This window comes from Nestor notabilis, unplaced genomic scaffold, assembly GCF_000696875.1.
Source record: "Nestor notabilis isolate BGI_N333 unplaced genomic scaffold, ASM69687v1 scaffold521, whole genome shotgun sequence".
Lineage (NCBI taxonomy): Eukaryota > Metazoa > Chordata > Aves > Psittaciformes > Psittacidae > Nestor > Nestor notabilis.
This window is the reverse complement of record NW_009914907.1, coordinates 1-15,825: the sequence shown is the minus strand read 5'-3', so window position 1 is coordinate 15,825 and position 15,825 is coordinate 1. Positions and strand designations below refer to the sequence as shown.

The window sequence follows — 15,825 nt, the reverse complement described above, 5'->3', positions numbered from 1 at the left end:
TGGTTCATACAATGCTCTAGATCACCTGGGGAAAAGGTAAGTCACCCAAATGAAAACCCTGGACCACATCGTTGGAAAGCATTTCATAGGATGCTACTGCTTGACAATTTAGAACCAGAGTTGATGCTTGCTAATAATCAAACATTCAGATGACAGTGGCAACAGTATCATGGAAAGCAGTTGCTTTGGAGTGGCTGATCCCATGCTGCAGCGAGGATCACAGCAGTGGCAATGCCAGAAAACTGCACTAGCTATGATGCTGGGGGATTTTTTTTACAACATGTACTATTTCTGGGCAACCTGATCTAGTTCAAGGTGTCCCTGCTCATTGCAGGGGGCTGGACTAGATGACCTTTGAAGGTCCCTTCCAACCCAAACTATTCTATGATGCTATGATTCTATGATTAAAATAAGCTGCAAAGGGCCAGAGCATTGCAACACTCAAGAGTTTTCCTCAAACATTGTGTGCACACTTGAAAGGGCAGATACAAGTGCCTAGTTACAAAATTTACCTGCTGTCAGAATGTGCAGTATGCCATTATTAGCCATTTTCAAAGCCTTTTTCCACTTCAAGAGTTTAACAGAACATCTAAGCACCTCCTTTGTTCATGCAAGCTGTAAATCAGTATAATAAAGCTAAGAAACTAGAAGTTAGAAGACTACGAATTCACTTCCCCCTCTACCCCTGAACTTTGTTACATACTTGTGCAAACCACTGCACCTTCCTACACTCATTCCCTCTAACATGCCCGGCCACTTCACATGTTTAGACTGTCAGTAGTCTAGAAACTTACACTGCATAATTTCATATATATCTATATGTATATAAATAAAACCACTGAGTTTTAAGTAATTTTAAACACAGACAATACTTTGCTTCCCTTTGTTCATTAAAAAAAAAAAAAATAAAAAAATCACTAAAACTGCAAGTCTTTCTAATTATGCCTGTGCCTCAAAACCATCATTCATGCCCACATCACCCATATTTGATCTGGGCTTTCCCTGTGAGGTGTTACGGTACTCCAGGATGGCACATCACTTTGAGGAAGCCTTCCTGAAGGAAATAGTTTTTAAAAAATCAAGGAAATAAGACAGTAATGAAAAATTCTTTACACAGGTGTTTGTGCAAAATCAAAACTGTACCCACTGTCCTAACATCACTCCCCACTGTACTTTGAGCAGAAGTTCAATACCATGGCGATGGGTTAATAAATACCTACAGGCCAGATTAGATAAGGCCGAAGCTTTGTTAACTTCCCCCTTACCAGAAGGAGTCTTTCCTGAATCTCTGGCTTTGGGCTAGCTAGCCCAGAAGCAGGCCAAGAGGCGCAGCAATGCTTATCCCTTCATGATGAAGGCATATCACACAGTTGCAACCTGGAGTCTCTACAAAGCCTGTTTTCTTCTTTTTTAAACTAATATGGGCATTTTACCACTGCTTTTTGCGCTCAGGCTCCACCAAGTGCTGCGACCAAGCCTTCTGCCAAGGGCGGCCAGAGGAAAAAGCAGCAGCTTGGGTAGCAGATACGCCAAACATGTCAGTCCAGATACCAGCGCTGGGAAAATGGAGTGGCAACTGAGCTTGCTTTGGTTCTACCACTTGGGGAAACACCACCTCTGGACGCTAGCCTGAGCAGTAAGGAGGCATTAACAGTTAAAATACTTCATCTCCCTTTCCTCTGCCTGAGGCTGGGAAGAAACAACTTCTTAAGTGATGTTTTCAAACCTGTCTTCACCATGGTGAGAGCACTCCAAAATACAGAAGCATGTGTGCAAAACCCAAGCACAGTGTTACAAATGCATTAAAAAGGCATCACAAGTTCTATTACACCTGAAAAGAGATTACTAAGAAGCGATACACTCCAATTTAGGGAGCCTGATTTTTGTTTCCCCTCCACATTTCGTACATGTGGGTTTTGACCATGCAGCTCAGGTGGGGGCAGCAGTACCTGCAGAAGCTGTTCAAAGACTTCCAGGAGTTCCTACGGACTCACAATATAGACCGCTTGGCAGCTCAATAATATATTTTTTTCCTTGTCCTTTTTTTTATATTTCTTAACTTTATTAATGAATTACTGCTCTGTTAGATAAATGGGTCTTCCCCCCTCCATACCAACATCACAGTCTTGAAAAGTACATCTTTTACACTAGGTATCATCTCCACAGCACAGGGGTTTTTAAATATTCAATTTATATGGTCTGCCTCTTACACAAGCAGGCAACACTGCCCTTGCCAGAAATGCATTTTGTGGCAAGGAGAAAGAGATGACACATGGGTATGCTTTTGCAACCCTATCTATTTAAATGCATGTTCACAAGGCATTTAAACTTCTCAACAACAAGTCCTTTTTTTTCAGTAGATACTAACCTAAAATTTCTCTGAACTGCCCTTAGCACACTGCATTTCTGTGGCTGTCTTTAGCTGACTGTGGGTTTCATGGGTTTGGGTTGGGGTTTTTTTTTCTCTTTCGTGCTTTATATATTCTACAGAATTATCCATCTGCAGACCCAATTTTGAATGTCACCCACACCCAGAGGAGGCTCCCAGAGAACTTCCTTTTTGTTTTTTTTCTCCTGAATACAGCATTTCTTACAGTTATTTTGATAGAATCACAGAATCACACAATAGTTAGGGTTGGAAGGCACCTTCAAAGGTGATCCAGTCCAACGCCCCTGCAATGAGCAGGGACATCTTCAACTCTGTTGGGTTGCTCAGAATCACATCCAGCCTGGCCTTGAATGTCTCCAGAGATGAATGGCTGCTTTTCACTGTCCTCTGGTTATGAAAAGATAAATGAACACCTGCACTCTGCAGAAGTGTTTAATAAATTAGGACTATTTCCTTTCTTTATTAGTGACAATGACAAATTATTATTTATTAGTGAAAAATTACTGGAATTGGTAAGGAAGGTGACTTTTTTCTTTTTTACAAGGTTGTGTATCAGTTACTTCAGAAGCATCCCAAAGGAATTAATTACAAGAATTGTACTACTGCATATATGCTAACAGCATTATGTTATGCATTGGTTTACTTCATCAGATCTCATCCAGACAGAACAATTACAGGCAGAAAGTTCTCAGTATGCATATAATAAATTAAAGTGAGCTTAAAAAGAGTTCAGCTCTACACGAGCTCAATGCTAAGCTAACTGAATGTGGCTCTCATACTGTTCCCCAGGAGCCTGTACAAGAGCAGCTTTTCATCTATGAACTTCATGTGGTGAAACAGACTCGCTATAGCATAGCACAGCCATAGAAACAGTATGAACTCAATCCATTCATTCATATTTCAAGGACTGTGATAAAACTTGATCACCATTTTACTAAACGGTTTCTGCGTTTTGAGTTACAATATGTGCACATAATAGACTTTTTGTACAGGAATATTAAGTGTTTCTCCTTTGCTGCAGTATAACTCAGTTTTCTTTTCACGTAATGGGACATCTAATGTAAAGAGAACTATGACATAGTAAATTCTCTTTATATTGCAATTTAAGTTCACATCTTCCCTCAAAACAATAAAAAAAACCCAAACCCAAATGTCTGTCAATAAAATGGCTGCAGTTTTGCCTTTCCCCACCCAATACCACATTCCTGCATAGCATCAAAAAAGTCAAGCCCCCAATCACAAAATAACAGGTCTTAAAAAATATATAGTAGAATCAAACAGTACACAAATTGCAAAGCTTCAGTTACTTTCTTTTTAAAACCTATAATAACTTCAAATTTTACATAGTGAATTACTTACTTTCTCCTCAGAGGTCAGACAAAAATAAGTCCTAAGGCAGCTTATTTGCCATATTTAGGAGAGTTAAACCGGAGCAATAACAAACATCTGGCTATGATTCTTTCTGGAATTTTTACTATTTCTTCCTGGCCAAGGAAGAAAAAACACTGAGCTGACTAACACGGCATCTCGATTCCTTCAGCATAGCGCTTAATAGGATTCAGAAGCAGCCTGTCCCCCCACTTCCCACGTATTTAAGCTGTTAATACTTTTACAGCACAGAGGGGGGAAAAAAAAGCCTTTATGAAAGGAAAGTCTAAGCAGGTAAAGGGAGAGGCAGGAGAGAAGCTCGTGCCTGGCTCTGCCAGAGACTCAGCAGCAGGCTGACCCATATTGCTGGGAGGTGCAGTGCCGTAACACTGGTGACATGCTCAGGGTTTGCCATGGCCCGCCATAAGAATGGCCTCTCTGAAACAGCATTTTAGAGTAAACGTTTTTTAGTGCCCATGACACGCTCTTCGTTTTTAGCAGATGCATCTTTCTTTCTTAAAACTGCTCAATAACAGCATCTTAAGCTGCAGAATTTCTCCTTCATCCCCAGAAGAGTTCTAGGGATACTAACGCTGCTGTAAGAAGCTACTGATAAGCAGCATTTTCCAAAATGCCTTGAGCTGAAAACCCTCTTTCCAAACCACAGGAAGTCACAAGGCACGTACAAGCTGTTAGATTGCTTCCTCTGCTGTCCCAAAAACCTCCCACGCTCCCAGCGTGTTTTTTCAGGGCCCCCAACTGCAGTGAGCTGTGGGCACAGGCTCCAGTGGCTGGTCACAAAAGGCATCTGAAGAGGTGACACTGTCATGCCACTTTCTCAATCGGATGCCTGCAAACTGCACAGAAACCAGAATAACTAAACATAGTTATTCTATTCTAAACACATGGATAGAAAGTAATTTTGCACTTTCAATAATGTAATTGTAGATCTAAATAAAGCAAGTAAGAGTCATATAGGTGGCCAGTAAAGACAGCATTGCTGTCAGAGTAATCATCGAGTAGTTGTTTTCAACTTGATATTGAGTAGGTCACTTAAATTTTGCAGTAATATAACAGTGAGTTTAACAGGGTGGATCAGTAAACTCCAACATGAGCAGTGAAATGACAATACCTAATAAGAAAATACTTGGGGGGAAGGGTGGGATCTTACTTGACTAGCCTGTTCTCATGAACAGCAGCGGAACCGAGCGTTTCTCTCCCAGGCAGCCCACCAGTGTGAGATGGAGAGGTACACATTGCACAGCACTGCAGGGACATGGAACATGCTCTGTCTTTCATGGACTTAGTAAGAAAATAAGAAAAGACACAACCACCTTCGAGAAACACTCATGCAAAAGGAAACAACAGGCCTGGCAGAAATAGAGAAAATAGGAAAAATCCCAACAAAACCAAAAGCATATTCCTAAGGCCAAGCTTCATGCTCTGAGGCACCAGAAGGCTTGCACTAGCCTGACCCCCAGAGAAAGCCTTCAACAAAACTTCAGAGCATGGTGAGGCTGCAGGACAAACCCAAATTCCCAGCACAAGAAACACACATTAGTTGAAATCTAAAGGCAAATTCAAACCAACATAAAGCTAACTTGTATTATTAACATGTGCATAACAGCAAGACTCATGTTTACTTCATTATATTATATAAATATAATGAAGTTACATAAAAAAGAATGAACATACTTGTGTGCTCAAAGCAACCTGGCAAAGAATAGCATGTAAGGAAAAAGAATCTAGTTTAAGTTTTCCCACTGAGTACAGCAGGCAGACAGACCCTCCTGGTCCTGCTGTGCGCTAAGAACTATACTATGATTTTATGACGGCTATTACAGTTCTACCGAATTCATTCTCCAGTAGGCGAAAAGAGAGGAGAATTCAACTATATTATGACTCATAAGTATTTATCACTCTCAAATTTTATTTTATGTTCAAACAGAAGGAGAAGAGGAAGCACATGCAATTGAAGAGGTGCCGAGTTCTCCTCATAGTTTGGTAAACTTTAAGCATAGTTATCTAAACTTCTTTTTCTAGGGCACTTCCTTATAGCACAATCCATGAAAGAAAGTAAGCACACATTTCCTATACAAGGAACAACACACGGACCAAATATTAAACATCACATTATGGCACCAATTCCATTAAATGTCTTATAAGCTAGTGTAAAGAGAAAACTGGGTCAGAGAGGCAGATGTTAGAGTCTGCCTGTCTACAGACCCCAAAAAAGTACTGCATCCAAGAAAGCAGCTGGAGGATGCAGCACGTCTGACCCCCTTCTTGTTGACTAAACCTGCTATTTCACTTATCAGGATTTTAATACAGCACTAAGCTCTCACCTACCATCAGTGCCAGGGTTATTCCAGCTATGCAGTGCAAAAAGAACCCTTGTTTCCTCTAACCCAGGGGTACATGCAGTATTCCATGCCTTTGATAGCCCATATGTCACTGTGATACATTCCTCTTCCAACTCAATGCAAAAACTTTCAGCAGGTATAAATCACAACTTCTTACACCCTAAGCTCCTATAGCCTAAGTTGTCCCTTGGTACAGCACATTTTATTGTCTTCTGTAGCCAGCACCTGACAAGTATAATTTCATCAAGTGGTCATTTTGGTGAATTAAACCCAGCCTAGGCCCTTCTACTTAAGATTCTGTCATATTTCTATGCTGATCAAAGGCTTCCGAGTCTAATCTCTTAAGAAAATCAGGAAAGCTGGTGGAATTCCTATTGTAAACTCCTGATTACTTTGAAGTGTGCCACTGTCGGAATTAAATTGAATTTTCCGATCACCCATCTAATGGTCTGCAAAACCACCCATTTGGACAGACTTCACTTGGAGGAAGGAGGACGGGTATCCCATGATACGGCACATGCAAGATTTGAATGACTAAACAAGCTGGCTGTAAAAAGGGGGAAAAACCCCACAACTCGTTAAAATAATTCCTATTCCAGCCTAGCTTTGGATGAATGTTTCATTCTCTTTTCTGTTTTGCGACTGAAAGGAGAAAACATATATACCCACTTTTCAGTTTTTTATGCTCTAGAAAATATTTGAGCATTTCTTCATCCGTGAACATTCAAAACAGATTCCCTGGAGAAGAACTCTGCCCCAGCACACTTTACAGAATAGCTGCCTCTTACTGATTAACAAAATTCATAGCTAGAAAAAACCCTTTACGATACAGATGGTGAAAGCAGACAGTAGATTTTAGAGAAAAGGTAATGAAATGTAGACAAGATTGAACACTGTTCTAAATACAAGAATAACATGAAGGAAAAACAGTCCTTTCCTATTTTATTCTTGTCCCTTCTGTTATGCCACTTAGCCTGTCTTCTTGCTCTTTGGCAAGTTAAGAAACTCAAGCGATGGGGAAGAGCTACCAAATGAGAGTATCCACCAACACCTGCCAGGAGATAAGCAAGCGTTTTAAATGCATCTTGGAGAAAGGAGAGGATAACAAGGAAAAGCTGCATGGATTGAATCCTTATTGTGGCTACTCTTTATCCCGTAAGGTTAAAATTGCTGATGTAGCTCATTTTAGCTTCACAAGCAAGGCAATAAACAGGGCTCCTGCATCAGCTTCCCTACTGCATTGCACACAGAAGGTCCCTCTCCAGAAGCTGACCACTTTGCCACGTCTTTTCCATGGACACACCCCTTTTCTCAATAAAAAGTTATTTGCCACAGTTCTTTAAGACACATGGAAAACGATTTGAAGTGGGGGGGAAGGGAATGCCTTTTTGCCATAAGCTACATCTCCATTAGAAAGCAGTGCCAACAACATCTATGACAAAGGCCTCAGTGTCCCACTAAACGGAAAAATCATTGCTGACCTCAATCAGTAACCAGAAACCCCATGACGCAGGTAATGAAGATGACAGCACCTCTTGTTTCCACACCCAGGGAAAAAAATTGCAAAAGCAAAGAGGAGTGGGCAAGCAGCACTGCAATCAGAGCTTCAATCCCTCTGGGACAGATGCTTAATCATTAATTTCTCTCCTTGCTTTTTTAAAAACATCTCTCTGCTAACCCACACCACCTATTCAGCAATGTGGCCAACTTTTCCTAATTCTTGCCTTCAATCCTCATATGAAAAAAGTCAATTACCCATCACAAGCAACAGTCAGCAGTTACTGCTATCCCACCAGTCCACCAGCAAATTAGGAGGCAGAGGGTTTCAATTTAATACCTCATCCCTGTTTGCCATCATTTGCTACCTCAATTGGACAAAAATGAAAGATAATCTAGGCAATGTAGTAGTATGACTAATGCTACAGTTGCTGACCACAGACCTTTTCATGCTCGATGCTCTACAGATGAACAAAGGATGACCCCTTCTAACCTCACCGCTTACATCAGGCAAAAGTTTTTAAGTTGTTCAGTTCCTCATAAAGTAGTATGATATTAACTATGGCCTCAGTACACTAGCTGCCCAAATACAGGTGTTTCTGTGGATGTTGTAGAGATGCAGAGAGGGATTTCCAGGTAAAAAGAAAACTAACGAGAAAACTAACATAGTTCCTAGTTATGGGAATCCTCTTGTCATGATGGGAAAAAACAACAAAGGTACTGCATTGTGGCCCCGTTAGGGATGCAGCCAAGTACATGGGAGAGACTACAGGTAGGGCCCTGGGGGACCTTGAAAGCAGAGATAAGCAACCTACGTTTGAAGCTACAAAGACTGGGAGTCAGTGAAGCAATGCAAAAAATCACCAGGCAGTGGGAGGAACTGCTGGGAACAACCCGGCGGATTGACTCATACTGCAACATTCAAAACGGGTACATATGCAGTAAGATGGTGCAAGGTCCTGCACCAGGGTCAGGGCAATCCCGAGCACAAATACAGGATGGGCAGAGACTGGACTGAGAGCAGCCCTGAGGAGAAGGACTCACGGGAGACCTCCCCCTGCAGCCCTGCATCCAGCTCTTGGGTCCCAACACAAGAGGGACCTGGAGCTGCTCAAGTGAGTCCAGACGAGGCCACAGAAATGCTCCCAGGGCTGGAGCAGCTCTGCTCTGGAGACAGGCTGAGAGAGCTGAGCTTGTTCAGCCTGGAGAAGAGAAGGCTCCAGCGAGACCCTTAGAGCAGCTTCCAGAGCCTAAAGGGGCTGACAAGAAATCTGGAGAGGGGCTTTTTACAAGGGCCTGTAGGGACAGGACAAGGGGGAATGGCTTTGAGCTGACACAGGGGAGATTTAGATCAGATTTAGGAAGAAATTCCTCACTATGACATGGTGAGGCCCTGGCTCAGGTTGCCCAGAGAAACTGTGGCTGCCCCATCCCTAGCAGTGTTCAAGGCCAGCTTGGGGGGGGCTTGGAGCAGCCTGGTCTAGTGGAAGGTGTCCCTGCCTGTGGCAGGGGGTTAGAACTGGATGAACCTTAAGGTCCCTTCCAACCAAAACCATTCTGTGATTCTATGATGATGATTAAGACTGGAGAAGATTTAAGCCAACAAGGTGACCACAGCAACAAAGGTGTGAAACGAGGTGTTCCTGGCCGGTATGAATTCTAGCTATTTAGTTAAACTGTACCACCCTGGAGACTTTACAGCCTGCACACTAAAGTAAATGAAGAAATCGGAGGTGAATAGAAACTACATTATTGGTCAGGCAGGTAAGAGTGGAGTATGACTCATAGTGGTAAAAAAAAAAATAAAAAAATGTGAGGAATTTATCTTTTTTACCAGTGCAGATCAACACTGACATATAATAATTGATAATAATTCGATAATAAGTATCAAACCTAAGTTTCATCAGGAAAAGGCTGATTTTATTCAGAGCCAAGAGACAGTCAAGAGTTAAAAAATTCGGCTGAACCACAGTCAAATCTACATTTGGTGGAAAGACTAACAACAAAGTGATGTAGGATAAGACAGGGAGTTAAGGATGGAGCTAAACTGGACCTGCGATGGAAGCCAGAGAGCAATGAAAACAGCTGGAAGCATATACAGTCGAGGCTGTTCCAGCAGGCAAAGGAAAATCAGGTCAAGACAGTTTGAAAAAAAGCATGGTATTGTGAAAGCAGTGAACATACCAAGCACAGAGAAGAACTAAGGAGAACCAGGGAGGCACTTAGAGGTTAGAAAACAGCAGAGAAGATAGCACAGAGCTCCAGGATGGGACCGCAGGGCCACCTCAGCATCAGCAGTCAGCATGAAAAGGATTTTGAGGTTGTTTGAGATGCGACAGTCAAAGGATTGAGATGTTTGAGATGTGTAGTCAAAGGATTCCCTTCAGCTGTAGATCAAACCCAGTAAAGCAGGCTTTGACTGTCAGAAAGATCTGGGTGAAAGTTAAAGATGATGTTGGAAAGGAAAGTGGAAGATTTGCATGAAAAGAGCAAAGTTGCTATAAATGTGGCAAGGAAGAGAAGGAAAGCATCTATGGTAAAATACATTTCCAGTCACTGACTTCATGTAAAAAAGCAGGAAGTAGGAGTTATAAATTCTTTCTTGATTTTAACAGCTTCTAGTGGACTTGCACCAATTTTCAAAATCACAGGGTTGGGGGGCGGAGAGGCGAGTTGCTTGAGTTTTTTCTTCTTTTTTAAAATCAAAACACAAAAGCACCAACATCTACACCAACTTGGGGGAAAAAAAAGAAATCCCTAAACCACACTTAAAAGAACCTGTCAGCAGGTTTTTTAAATATTCTAACATAATTAAAGCAAAACAACAACAAAACACACACAAAAAAAGGCTTTTTGTGTTCTATACAGTAAATGAGGGATGGAAATCTGCTGCACCCTCTGTGTCCTCAGGGGGAGGATACAGGCACAGCCTCACACTTAAACAGAAACTAATCAGATTTCATGTTTGAGAGTTGAACAGCTGGACAGCAATCTGCAGAAGACATCCCCAAAAACCACTCATTCTTCAGAGCTCCACAGACATCTTTTTCACTCTATTTGACTTCATAGAAATACCTGTTTAAATCTATGCCACAAATCAAGGATATGAGCACTATTTTGATACTAACGTAGAGCATCTGATAACTGATTAACTTTACTAGAACAGAGCTGTTTTCTAACAATACATCTTTACGCAAGCTACAATTAATGCTGAGAATGAAAGAAGAATTTGTAGAACAAAAATTTTTCATTGTTTAAAACCAGAACCACCCAACTTGAGCACCATTTGTATTTCTTAAAGCAGATTTCCCCAACTGCTAAGCAAGCATACTTTTAAATACAAATCTTCAGAAACATCCTTCTGCCTCCCTCCCAAAGAGTGACAACAAGCAAAAACTTTCAAATAGAAGCAAGTTTACTTGAAAAGGATATAAACCTCTTCAAGTAATTAATAAAAAGTAGTAACTAATAAACCCCCTCCTTCTGCTTTCGCAGCTGCCACATAGGTAAAGCTGTGTATGTCTCAGGAAGCAAGCAGTTCACCAGAAGACAGGTGGTGTTCCCCCAAAGCAAATAACAGTTAAAACTTTTTATTACAGTATGTGCTTATATTTAAATCTGTTAAACACACAAAACAACTGTTCGACTAAAAAAAAAAAAAAAAACCAACAAACAAACAAGATGTGCTACTCATTTAACTACTGGTAATTAGGTAAAATCCCTACAGGAATCTTCATTGAGACATTGTCTCAAAACATCCCAGCTCTGTACAGCAGCACATCTATGAACTTTACATTATTAGAAGCTAAGTGTACTTGAAATCAGGCTTAAACCTTTCTTACCTCAATGTCAAGTACTTCCACTGTGTTGTCCAGCATCTTTATTTTGATCGGCAGGTCCCGCTCCTGTGTTTTGGCAGGCAACGATGCCATTGCAGTGGAGAGGTTCTGTCCTGGCTCCAAGGTACTCACTCCCATAGTCTTCTGGACACCCAAACGAGAGCCGGGAGTCTGCAGAACCCTATATGTTCCTTCTATCTCTCCCATCTTTCAACATTGAGCAGAGTCTAAAGGAACCTGAAGGAAAATGGAGGATTATAGCCTGTAAGATAGTTATCCACCAATATCCCATATGAAGACACTATCCACTGAAGCACAATCGCACATGACGTCCTTATTTAACATTATCCCACTATCAAAACCAGTAATAAAGTTGATGAAACTCTGGTCAGAAATCCAGCTGCTGGGAAGAAAAACTAGTGGCAAAAAAATACCTATTACAAAACATGGTTAGGAAACAGGATGCTCAAACCTGTGCCCTCTCCCCTCCTTACACATTGACATTTGAATTTCCAGTTAATTTTTCTGCCAATTTAGGTTCCTAATCCAGATCACCACAAGCAGTATGAGCACTGTAGAGAGCACAGTGAAAGCTGCAGGCAGTAAAGGGTAAGGCAGGACTCTGCTTTTCACTGGTACCTGGCCGTCCCATTGACTTTGTGACAACAAGGTTGGACCACACCCCAAGATAACAGGAACAATAAACTTTCTTCATCCCCCCCAAATGATGAGTCATGCAAAACTGTAACCACTTCAACCAATGCTGGCAGCTCAGAGCCTTCATTATGCAGATCTCTGCCGCAGATAACAGTTCTGCACCTTATTAGCAAACCTTTGCTGTACCCAGATTAAGTCAGTAGGCAAAAATCTCAATTACAGAAATCTACGCTAGTTCAAGCAGGCCAACTCCTACATCATGATCTTTACTTCCATGGTTTGGTGGCAGTTGTTGCAGAGCACATGTTTAATTTGACATGGGGAAAAACAACCTGCATGTCTCTCCCTGGCTCTCCCCCACCATGGGAGCAGAGGCAGTACTTGCACAGGGATTGCAGTGGGGTCTACATGAACAAGAGGCACGTGTGCTCAGGATGCAATGTGTCCAAAGCAGCCACTGCCATGAAGGACTTGGCAACCATGTGTAAGGCATTCAGCAGAAACGCACATAGGAACAGCTCGGCTCCTCAGATTGTTCTGGTTGCATTTCCCAAATACCACTCTGTGTCTAAACAATCAAAAATATGTGGATACTGACACTGGGACAGCCTTCACATGGCCACCACACTACAAAAAATTCAGTGAAGTGTTAGATTGTTTCCTAATAAACGTGTTTTGTCTAAAAAGGAGAGAGGCAGATCACGAAAACATTCCTTTGTCCCTCTACGCTTTGAGTAGGTAGGCAGTCCGCTGTGTGGACTTAAATGGAGCCAGGATTACATATCGTTAAAAACTGTGGGGGGGATGTGCGTGTTAGGTTTTTATCCTTGCACACATTGGGATTGGTCAAACATCTTCCTGGCTTGCAGACCAGTGGGTTTCGAGGCTTCTTTTTACACCTGCAGACCCCCACAGGGAGGGGTACAGATGCCTCCTACTTAATTACGCCTACCACAGGCTTGATTGGCTTAGCATGAGTGCCGCAGAGCCCTCCCGAGCAGCACAGCCAAAGACCACCAGAGAGATGCCTCCAGTCTCCCAGCTGATGACACACAAAAGAAGAGCGAATGAAAAGGACAATCTCAACCTTAAACGTGTGTGTACACTGCTCAGTGCTCAACCTACCAGTTGTAGACAATTTCTGCTCATTTGTCACCTTTCACAGACCACCTTGTGCATATCATTCCACTGAACTTCTCAAGCTGTGTGGCCACAGAGCCAAGGGGAACAACTTTTAGGTCACAAATTTTAAAACCACAATCACCACACGAACCAGCAGAGACAATTGCCCAGATTACACCTCTAACTGTTAACCTGGAGAGAAACCATAGAATCATAGAATGGTCTGGGTTGGAAGGGACCTTAAAGATCACCCAGTTCCAACCCCCCCACCACGCACAGGGACACCTTCCACTAGACCAGGTTGCCCAAGGCCTCATCCAACCTGGCTCAGTGTCATCTATATCCCCTTGATACTGCAACCATTACAACTTAACTGTACAGTAAGATTTTGCTACTGCCATTCAGAAGCTTACAAGCAACTGAAGTTGCCCACAATCAGTTATGCTCCTCAGCAGGCTATTGGACAACCACTCTTAAAATTAGCACTCTGTGACCACATTCATCCCATTCTGAATAAAAATCTACTAGAAGGGATGGACACAGCAGTTACTCAAAAGGAAAAAGATATGAGTGGTGACAGACAGAGACAGTGCATGGAACAGCCCCATTGTAGAGAGGCTTCTGCAGCCTGCGCTCCAGCTGAAGCCAGCTGGTTCCTGAAGGCAAGGCAGGCAGACACCCCAGCTCCACACTAAATGAGGAGTTCCTGGGTACTTTTACTAGCTTTGGTTACTAGCCAGGGGGGACCAAAGTCATGTCAAATGGAAACTGCAGATGTCAAAGTCCTTCCCCACAGGAAAAGTGAATTCAGCAGGGCTTGGCCTCACATCTTCCTGATGACACATTTGTAAAAATATTTACCGCTGGACTAGTCCCCAGCCAGCATATATCCAGATTTTAAAGGTCTAACAAGCACAACGTGCAGCAGAAGCAAGCTACAAAACCAGTGCCCTGCCTGCTGCGGTGCAGCTGAGAGGATCTCTACACATCCAGTTCCCTCACAGTGCACACTACCAATGCAGTTACAACCATTACAAATCCCCAAATAGCCTGGCCTGATCCAGCTGCCTCAAAAACCAAACCTGGGAGGAATATTAATCAACCCAAGCACTATTTCCAGTTTCACAATCAATTTTAGTTACATACCATGTATTCTGTAAGCTGACTACATAGGACATTCCTTAACAAAAACCATCATGCCATGATATAGGAAGCATTTCAGTTAAAGGAGCTGACTAAATGAAAGGCAGACGAAAATTAAAGAGTGAAGCCTGAGGTAGGCTGCAAGCACCAGGAAGAATGAGAGGCTCTGTGGACAATGGGCAGAGCAGAGAAAGTGTCCAAGAGCACTGAGAGCCTCCTATCGACCCCAGGCCAGCCAGAACAAGGTCTCCTTTACATTCTCCCCAATGCAAAACTAAAATGCAGTTAGCAGTTCTATGAAAAAAAGAAAATAATCTTCCTTGCATTCACCTACCCTGAACTTCTTTGCACCAAGTGCTTATCCTGATAATTTCCTATAAACCTGGGCCAGGCATCAAAGCTAAATCAGCCCCCTGAAGCACAGTGACAGAATGACTGCTACTTTCAGCCTCCAGTGAAAGAACAGATGGAACAAAGCTTACAACATTTAGGTAGCTTTTTTGTTGCCTTTTTGAAATAGCTTTGAAGTCACAATGAATTTTATCTTCTACGTGGATGGAATACCTTATTTTTCAGAAGCAAGACAGTGGTTTTGAGCCAGTAACAAATCTGGAAAGGCAGCTTACACTGCGCACATGCTCAGGCAAGATACCAAGGGCTTTCAAAGAAACTCCTCCAAGTACAGTGCCTTTTGGTCAGTGACAGGCTCACTGAGATGCTCCATCCCTCACCTATTCAGAAGGCTGGACTGAAGCAACATCAGTTTCCCAGCTCCCTAGTCTGAGCAGAGCAATCCTTTCCTCCCATAAGGGATCCCCTCACCTGCACACAGTAGGAGTGCACATGGAGCAGCAAGGGAGAACTCTCAGAGAGAAGTGCTTCCTGAAAATTTGAGAGAAGCTCTCAAATCAGGTCCCTTCAGTCCAGCAGAAGCAAAGTTTCATCTTTCACCTTTCTTACCAGGCAATAGCAAACCCTTAATGTCACTACACCAAGCTGGCACCAACTGATGCATCAGGAATCCAACAATTGCAGCAGAGTGGTGAAGACTGAGTTCCCAGCCACACCAGGAGAGAAATTTCTCCTTGAAACCCAGTCTCCTAACTCCCCTAACAAACACGATCCCATCCCTCACCATGACCAAAAAGGGGTCTCACGGCTTTTTCCTGCACTGCTGCATCCTGCAGCATTGCTTGCATGGAAGGAGCTGGATGCACAGGTAGGGTGGAGAATGTCTGCGGCTGGTTCCTGCCAGACCAACGGGGCTTCAGGAACGCTTCTTTAACTTGCTCACAGGGAATCAGCAGGGCGGCGCAGCACGACCCACTGGTACTGCGCCCGGCGAGCTCCAGGGGTCCCTCGCAGGGAGGCAGATGGAGGGAGCAGGGCATGGGCCGGGGCGCAGGTGCTCCAGCACTCCCAGTCCGAGCAGGAAGTGCCGAAGCCG

The 15,825-nt window shown here is 42.9% G+C and overlaps 1 protein-coding gene across 1 annotated transcript in view; it reads right to left on the bottom strand.

Annotated features, from left to right (window-relative positions):
* The window catches only part of FARP2 (FERM, RhoGEF and pleckstrin domain protein 2), a 67,821-nt gene extending 56,158 nt beyond the window's left edge, over positions 1-11,663 (bottom strand). The window contains exon 1 of the mRNA XM_010023863.1: positions 11,460-11,663. Coding sequence (XP_010022165.1) covers positions 11,460-11,663 — 204 coding nt within the window. The remainder of the gene's footprint in view (positions 1-11,459) is intronic.
* Between the last annotated feature and the right edge of the window lie 4,162 nt (positions 11,664-15,825).